Source organism: Branchiostoma floridae, chromosome 2 (assembly GCF_000003815.2).
Source record: "Branchiostoma floridae strain S238N-H82 chromosome 2, Bfl_VNyyK, whole genome shotgun sequence".
NCBI classification, from domain to species: Eukaryota; Metazoa; Chordata; class Leptocardii; order Amphioxiformes; family Branchiostomatidae; genus Branchiostoma; species Branchiostoma floridae.
Window position 1 is genome coordinate 2668401 of NC_049980.1, and position 9465 is coordinate 2677865.

A 9465-nucleotide genomic window follows, 5' to 3' on the forward strand; every position below is an offset into this window, starting at 1 on the left:
GGCCGTTATCTAGTACTTAACAAATATTGGCGGGAAATTTGAAATCCTAGTATAAGGAGCCCAATTAGTGTCCCTGTGGGAGGTTAATTGACTCGGGCAGGTAAAATTTAAAACTTTTGTAAGAAGTGCTAGACTGTAAGCTATCATAGCTGACCTTCAAAGTTTACCTGCCTCATTTAGTTTAGTAACAGAAAGTCCGTCTCTACTACATTAGCAATAGTGGCGGGAAGTTTGAAATCCTAGTATCTTGTACCCAATTAGTGTCCCTTTGGGAGGTTAATTAAATCCGGCAGGGAAAATTTGAAACTTTCGTAAGAAGTATTAGACTGTTAGCTATCATTACTGACCTTTGAAGTTTACCTGCCTCATTCAGTTTAGTAACAGAAAGCCGGTGTCTACTACATAAGCAATAGTGGCGGGAAGTTTAAATCCTAGTATCTTGTAATACATTTGTGTCCCTGTGGGAGGTTAATTAAATCTGGCAGGTAAAACTTAAAACTTTTGTAAGAAGTACTAGACTGTTAGCTATCATAGCTGACCTTCAAATTGTACCTTCCTCATTTAATTTAGTAACAGAAAGTCCGTCTCTACTACATTAGCAATAGTGGCGGGAAGTTTGAAATCCTAGTATCTTGTACCCAATTAGTGTCCCTGTGGAAGGTTAATTAAATCTGGCAGGTAAAATTTGAAACTTTTGTAAGAAGTGCTAGACTGTTAGCTATCATAGCTGACCTTCAAAGTTTACCTGCCTTATTTAGTTTAGTAACAGAAAGTCCGTCTCTACTACATTAGCAATAGTGGCGGGAAGTTTGAAATCCTAGTATCTTGTACCCAAATAGTGTCCCTGTGGGAGGTTAATTAAATCTGACAGGTAAAATTTAAAACTTTTGTAAGAAGTGCTCGACTGTTAGCTATCATAGCCGACCTTCAAAGTTTACCTGCCTCATCTAGTTCATTAACAGAAATCCCGTCTCTACTACATTAGCATTTGTGGCGGGAAGTTTGAAATCCTAGTCTAATGTACACAATTAGTGTCCAGTTGGGAGGTTAGTTAAATCTGGCAGGTAAAATTTGAAACTTTTGCAAGAAGTCCTAGACTCTTAGCTATCATAGCCGACCTTCAAAGTTTACCTGCCTCATTTAATTTAGTAAAAGAAGCCCGTCTTCCAGTACAATAGCAGTTGTGACGGGAAGTTTGAAATCCTAGTATCTTGTGCCCAATTAGTGTCCCTGTGGAAAGTTAATTAAATCTGGCAGGTAAAATTGGAAACTTTTGTAAGAAGTGCTAGACTGATATCTATCATAGCTGACCTTCAAAGTTTACCTGCCTCATTCAGTTTAGTAACAGAAAGCCCGTCTCTACTACATTAGCATTTGTGGCGGGAGGTTTGAAATCCTAGTATCTTTTACCCAATTAGTGTCCCTGTGTGAGGTTAATTAAATCTGGCAGGTAAAATTTAAAACTTTTGTAAGAAGTAATACACTATACCTATCATTAGTGATATTTGAAGTTTACCTGCCTCATTTAGTTTAGTAACAGAAAGCCCGTCTCTACTATATTAGCAATAGTGCGGGAAGTTTGAAATCCTAGTCTAATGTACCCAATTAGTGTCCCTTTGGGAGGGTAATTAAATCTGGCAGGTAAAATTTAAAACTTTTGTAAGGAGTACTAGTGCTAGAGAAGTGCTAGACTGTTAGCTATCATAGCTGACCTTCAAAGTTTACCTGCTTCATTTAGTTTAGTGACAGAAAGTCCGTCTCTACTACATTAGCAATAGTGGCGGGAAGTTTGAAATCCTAGTATCTTGTAATTCATTTGTGTCCCTGTGGGAGGTTAATTAAATCCGGCAGGTAAAATTTGAAACTTTTGTACGAAGTGCCAGACTGTTAGTTATCATAGCTGACCTTCAAAGTTTACCTGCCTCATTTAATTTAGTAACAGAAAGTCCGTCTCTGCTACATTAGCAATAGTGGCGGGAAGTTTGAAATCCTAGTATCTAGTACCCAATTAGTGTTCCTGTGGAAGGTTAATTAAATCTGGCAGGTAAAATTTGAAACTTTTGTAAGAAGTGCTAGACTGTTAGGTCTCATTAGTGATATTTGAAGTTTACCTGCCTCATTTAGTTTAGTAACAAAAAGTCCGTCTCTGCTACATTAGCAATAGTGGCGGGAAGTTTGAAATCCTTGTATCTTGTGCCCAATTAGTGTCCCTGTGGAAGGTGAATTAAATCTGGCAGGTAAAATCTAAACTTTTTGTAAGAAGTGCTAGACTGTTAGCTATCATAGCTGACCTTCAAAGTTTACCTGCCTCATTTAGTTTAGTAACAGAAAGTCCGTCTCTGTTACATTAGCAATAGTGGCGGGAAGTTTGAAATCCTAGTATCTTGTATCCAATTAGTGTCCCTGTGGAAGTTTAATTAAATCTGGCAGGTAAAATTTAAAACTTTTGTAAGAAGTACTACACTGTTATCTATCATAGCTGACCTTTGAAGTTTACCTGCCTTATTTAGTTTAGTAACAGGAAGCCCGTCTTTCAAGACAGTAGCAATAGTGGCGGGAAGTTAGAAATTCTAATCATTTGTACCCAATTAGTGGCCCCGTTGGAGGTTCATTATATCCGGCAGGTAAAATTTGATAATTTTTTAAGAAGTACGATACTGTTAGTTATCATATCTGACATTTGAAGTTCACATGCCTAATTTAGTCTAGTAGCAGAAAGCCCGTTTCCACTATATTAGCAATAGTGGCGGGACGTTTGACATCCTAGTCTGTTGTACTACATTTGAGCCTATGGGAGGTTAATTAAATCTGACAGGTTAGTTTCAAAACTTTTATGAGAAGTAGTATGCCATAGGATATCATAGCTAACATTTGAAATTTGCATGCCGCCCCGTCTTTCACTACATTTGAAATAGTGGCAGGACATTTAAAATCCTAGTTTACCTGCCTAATTCAGTTATATTAGTATGGAGTCTACTGTCTACAGTAGCAATTGTGGCGGGAAGTTTTAAACCCTACTGAAGTGTCCATGTGGAAGGTTAATCAAATCTAGTAGGTAAGATTTAAAACTTTTCTAAGACGTAATAGATCGTTAGCTATCAGTAGTTTTTAAAAATACTTTTAGCCATCATGACCTGCAGCTTAAGATTACCTGCAGTTTCCACTATTGTCAACAGAGGACGCTCTTATGATCATTTTCTTTATTTTTCTCCTTTTTTGTCCTTCTAAAATATCCTGACTTTAAAATTATTCACCAACGTCTTCAAGGAAGCGTTGTTCTATTCATTTAGGTCCCTTTTTTACTGGGAAAATCTGATAAATGGGATAAATAAGAAAATAATGATAAATAGTGATGTGTTCGAATCGGATGCTAGCTTTACTATAGCTCGAATCGGCTGCTGGAATCGGCTGCTGGAATCGGCTGCCGAAACGGCTGCTAACTTCAAGGTGGTAAGGAGATTTAGCAGCATCAGATCAGTACATTGAAATAGGAAGATATCAGTGCTGAATATATCATGTGACAGAATAACTGCATGGGCCATCTGAGAAAAAAAAGTAGCAAAAAGTTGTCTCAACTACTTCAAAGTACTGTGGTTGGTTCTGTACTTAAGAAATCAAAGATAAGTAATGTTCATCCATGTCCAAACTTAAAAATTCAGAAAATGGAATTTCAGACTTTTGCATGGCGCACAACCAACACGGTAAAAAGCTCACTTTTCCAAGCACGTACCACGGACAAAAAGGGAAAAAATACACAATAGGTCTACAGACACCCAATACATTTCATGCAGACCTGAGGTCTACGAACTCTTGTTATCATTGTGAGACCCAAATGTCCTGATCCCTTTGAAATCCGAGTTGAGGTTTGTTTCATTGAATAGGCCGTATTGTTGTTGTTTTTGGTGTGTTCTCTTTGTAGGAAGGGGTAGTCTTGTTATGGCAGGTGAGTTCAAAATCCCCATACTGACTAGTAATATAAGAACGGAGGAACCAGTCTGCGTATATCAGGAGTATGACATCATATCAAGTGCCGACGCAACGCCAGCCAGTTTGTGTACCTACCTAAACCACGCCCTAGTTACCTCCTGAACGGAGATGTCGCCAAATGGCGCCACGTCAGAAGACCTTTGATGGTGTTTGCTTCGGTCACTTGAGAGTTTTGCATTAGAAAGCGACTGTCTCATGTCATTGACTCACTTCTTCGTGCCAATGCTAACATTCAAGAAAAGCTTATACTTACAGTATTTGCTGTACACGTATGTAATAACAGTAGCCCTTTTACTAGTATTTCTCTGCTTATCACAAAAGAGAGTCATGTCTTAGAATCATACGTCTGTCGTTCTTTATATCTAAAACTCACAAAAACTGTCTGAAATTGCATAATACACCCCGACATGCAGACATGCCTCAAAGAGAACTATGATAGCTATCCCACGGCAATGGGTACCATGAGTGACATAAAAACATCATACGGGAAAAGATCTCGGTATGAATCAAGACTGTTCATAAGAAAAATACACGTATTCCAGGTATTAGATAACCAAAATTAAAATTCTGTTTTTTTATGGCACCGAGTCATTTTTGCTCTTCATTAAAACGAGCGCATGGGTAACAGGTTGTTTTGCAACAATGTCAGTTCGCAACCGTCAGCTCGCAACAAGGCAAGTCTTCTCGCAACAAGGTACAAGTCGTTTCGCATCATTTGAATGTTATTAATCTTGATAGCCCAGTAGTATTAGAAATCGTATTCCTAAAATAATTACACTCCTTTCACGTAAAAATTTTACCGGGTGCGAAAGACAATCCCGGCGACAGAGGAACATGGGGCCGCATGGACCTGACAGCCCTATGCTTTTCATGCGCCGGGCGGTACAGTTTCATACGTACACAGGTAGAAGTATAATTATGTTAGGAATATGATTTCTAACACTATTAGGCTATCAAAATTTATAACATTCAAATGTTGCAAAACTACTTGTACCTTGTTGCGAAGACCTGCCTTGTTGCGAACTGACGGTTGCGAACTGACATTGTTGCGAAACAACCTGTAAGCAGCGCATTGTCATTGATGTGCGTCAATATCCATGGCAGTGCCATCGCCTGCGTCCTTATGAAACGTATAAATCCTACCGTTAAAAGCTACAGCGGGTACTTTTTAAGGATGGCATCCCCTGCAGTCCGCAAAACAAATGATGAAACAGGGCAAAGAAACTGACAAGATGGGTAACTAACAAGATGGCTAAATTGTCAAAATAGAAAATGAACCATGAACCTTGTAACAAGAAGCAACAAAACATGACATCACAGCCAATCATTTCTGTAGTCAACATCTAAAAGTGACGCTAGTGTGGTAGATTGGTACCACATACCTATTAGGCAACTTTACTTATAGCTTCCATATTGGTGCCACCGTTACAACTATCAAATTCAGCCTAATCAAACTAATATTAGGCTACAACGCAGCATATTTACCCATCTTGGTACTTTCTCATAATGTTGACCATCTCCTGAGAGGATTTTTTTGTCAAAAGACACGCTGATGCCATCCATGAAATTTACTTGTTGTAGCTTAAATGAAAAAAAATATCCATACTCAATACTTCTAATCTAAGTGTCCCATTATAATATGTTAGTTTAAACACAAGTAAAATAATTTGGTTTGTACTTACCAGACAAAGCTATGCCGGACAGGACAACGAAGAGTCCCAGGAGAGTGGAACGCGCACATATCAAATCCATCTTGAATAGTGCACTAGACCTGGCTATACCCTGTTCACATTAGTTATGTGTACAAGCTCTGTCCAGCGGGTAGCTACTAGCGCCAGGCAGTTTCTGACAGCGAGACAATAGCGAGACGTCGCCAGGTGACTCCATACGCATACACGTACATATAACCGGTAGGTCAGCCGTAATACGCATACTCGTACATATACCCGGTAGGTCACCCCACCCTTCACAGCAAACACAAGTTGAATGACTTGTTCGGGTGTGGTCTGAATATGTCAATTTGTTGTGGAGACATCACTGACCGTATCAGCTCAATACAAATCCTCAGCTCGTGCCCAATGAGAACGATATATTCATGTATGCACTGTTCTGGCTGAAATAAGTGCGACGACCAGCAACGAATGCGACAACGTCTAATACTCCTGTCACGATTTTAGATTCTGCGAGGTTGTGACATTTTTGTGAGTAATTACGTCCGGTGTTCTCACGATAATCTCTCGATTTTTCGGGATCGCCGGCGATTTTCAGGGATCGTACGATGGTGCGAAACATGTTCTTAACATAAGCGACAAGTCGCCGATGATCTCTGAGTTCGCAGCACTCGTCACCAAGTCGCCTGCAGGTCGTGCAGATCGTGCAAATCGGATGGCGAACGGGTGACTTTTTCCCGACTTAAGCCCGACTTACGTTTGTTTATATATTGAATATATTGAACTTTTTCTTATATGTGAGGGTAATTCTGACATCGTGGTCCCTATGGTAGTATGAAGGCTGGCTTTGTGACACACTTTGTTTTCTTTCGTCATTTCGATTTCGCCCGCGCATTCCATTAATTTGTTTAAAAATTCCGACAACAAAAGAATAAACATTTATTGATTTATTGCCTTTTTGTTAGCAACGTTTTGTGTTACCTTGTCCGCGTGCAAGAGGCCATGGGAGGTTCATTACCATAGATTTATTCACTGACGACCGCACGAGCCTCACTTATATGTGACAGTGACAGTTTGGGGGCGAAAAATACGCAAGACCCTCTGAAGATCTTAAGATTGGCCGACCTTCCAGTGATCGCGAAGTACGTCCGAAGATGGTACATATTGTGACAGGGGTATTAGGAAGCAGTCACACGAGTGTGTATACATTCAACTCCGGCTTATCTAAAACTCATTCACGCTCTCTCGTACGTTACTATCACTACAGTAGATACGTAGGAGCCTAGCGGAGGCTAGAATCCCATAAGGACCCCACGTCTCAACCCACACTAACAGTAACCCTCTCGGAAGACGACGCCGCAAACCTTTCGTCACTGCCGTGATAGTAACGTACGAGTGAGCGTGAATAAGTAGTTATGGATGAGTGGGACAGTTTCTCTAACTACTAACGGTAGTGCTGTGCAGTTGAGTCCATGATGCATAAAACTCCTGTGGAAAGCTAACTTTCACACGAATCGCCGTTGCAATTGCAGATCAAATTCTCGGTCAGGATCGCTTCATGTCGAATATATGTGGAGCGGACTGGGCTAGAGTAGAATAGATACCAGGCTATTAGTTGTAATACGTTACAGGACACTGTAGTTGGTCTTTTCGTATTGAAATCTATAATTTATCGGTGAGTACCATGATTTAATGAAAATCACCCAATGTTTTCGGTACTGTGGACCAGGTCTTCGATATCGCCCTGCCGTATTGGCAAAATATCTCCAAGCAGATGTTGGTCTAGCTATGTCTACCACCGGCAAATTGATTAAACAGCTGTTGCTCCAGATGAATCCAGATGTTAGGCTCCGACCAGAATTGGTTACTATACCTACTGTCATAACATACCTACGCCAAATAGATTTACCCTTTACAACTGCTGTATTAAATGTTTTTGTCATTAATTATGCAAATACGGTTTTCATTTGCATAGATTCTATTATTTGTTCATCTCCCCCACCGAATAACAAACGTAAACAATCTATGTTAAAAAGATTTTCATCGCATTTTCTAATAATTTATGCAAATGCATAATAAATGTTTAACGATGTTCACCTGTACATAACTTCCAAATGCTACCAGTAAGAAATTCCAGTCATTTACCACCATGGCATCATAGCATTTTCTAATCAATTATGCAAATTACGTCTTTATTTTGCATAATATATATCTATCAATATTCTTCTCTATCTCAGTTACAAATGCCTCATGTTGTAATGGTCCTATAATGGAACTAAGCGTGTTTAAATCATTCCCTGATTAATTATGCAAATTAGATTCTTATTCTTATTATATAATAGATATGTAATTATATGAAACATCTCTTAAGCTATCTACATACCAAAAATCATGACAATCCGTCAACCCCCTCTGGAGTTATTCCCTTTTAAAATCTTACACTAAACCTGCCTTGCAGTTCCAAAACCAGCCGCTAGGAGGCCCAAACCACTGCATTACTTACTCTCGGCATCAAGAGCTGTCTACCACTCAAAAATCATAGCCGCAACATGTTCAGAACTCGAAATATCAAACCCGGACGTTCCGTCAGCATCAGCCTCGATCAAGGGCCTAGCCTCGGTTCCACCCTCTATAAGACCGGCTGGCTAAATCTTCTCGCTAGCTAATCTTAACCATGTCTAACCAAAGGAGGCCTTATCCAGCGTGAAGAGTTTGACTTGGATATTTACGTGACATTATTTCCGGACACCAGAGTCTAAACAGGAGTTCGGAGACCTCATATCTCCATGAAATATTCTGAATATGCAAAGGACTTGCATATCTGCATATCTCATGCCTGGTTATGAACACCTTTAACTAACTTGCACAGGTCACAATGTTTACAATCCAATCATTTACTACTTGAAATAATAATGAGGCTTTCGCATTATGCAAATTAGGGAGTTATTTACATAATTGGCATCTGCTTATCTTCCTCCTGTCACAAACTACACGTTTGATGCATTTGAGTCCTATAATGGAAAACACAAATATAGATTTTCCTCATTTACTATGCAAATTAAGTCCAAATTTGCATCATTTGTAATATGTACATCTCTGCCAAAGATCCCTGCATGCTAACTATTTGCATTTGCTACGCCAACCATTTTCGAACTTTCCCTTCCTTTCCAGTCATTCTCGTATAGCAGGTACAGCCACAGTCGACGATGTAGGCTGATATAAATCAGGATTTTACCATGGTCAATATTGACCGAAGGAGGCCATATATACGCACATTATAAATGTTTGAATAGATTTGAGCTGATGGTAATGCCATATAAATAACAATAATGACATTGTGTAACGTTCGAGGCTTTCACTGTAATGTGACATACCCGTTTTCATTTGTTTTCTTCACGATGTGATATCAATCTCATTGGTATTATTTGTATGGGATCATCTATAATGATGCTAATATACAGGCTCCAATTGCACTTGATCACGAAAACTATATTTGTGAAAACATCTTGTCACAAATTATAAGGTCCGAAATACTGACATGTTATAAAATATCTCGATAGTACATACGCATGGAAAGTATGTAATGTACTACATTGTGGAGGAAGGAAGTTGATATTTCTTGTACATATATAGAATACAACACCTGGTATTCCGTATCGCCCGAGGTATAGTCCGACCCGCGGGAGGGCCGGGACGAACTCTTATCTATCAACCAAACACCCGAAAACATCTATGACCTATTAATGTTCCGCTATACCATAAAACTTCATAACTTCATAAACAATACATTACATGCAAAAACAAACAA

The 9465-nt window shown here is 39.3% G+C and overlaps 1 protein-coding gene across 1 annotated transcript in view; it reads right to left on the reverse strand.

Annotated features, from left to right (window-relative positions):
- The window catches only part of LOC118410178, a 29418-nt gene extending 23563 nt beyond the window's left edge, over nt 1-5855 (reverse strand). Inside the window, exon 1 of the mRNA XM_035811717.1 lies at nt 5670-5855. Coding sequence (XP_035667610.1) covers nt 5670-5739 — 70 coding nt within the window. The 5' untranslated portion in view covers nt 5740-5855. The remainder of the gene's footprint in view (nt 1-5669) is intronic.
- Between the last annotated feature and the right edge of the window lie 3610 nt (nt 5856-9465).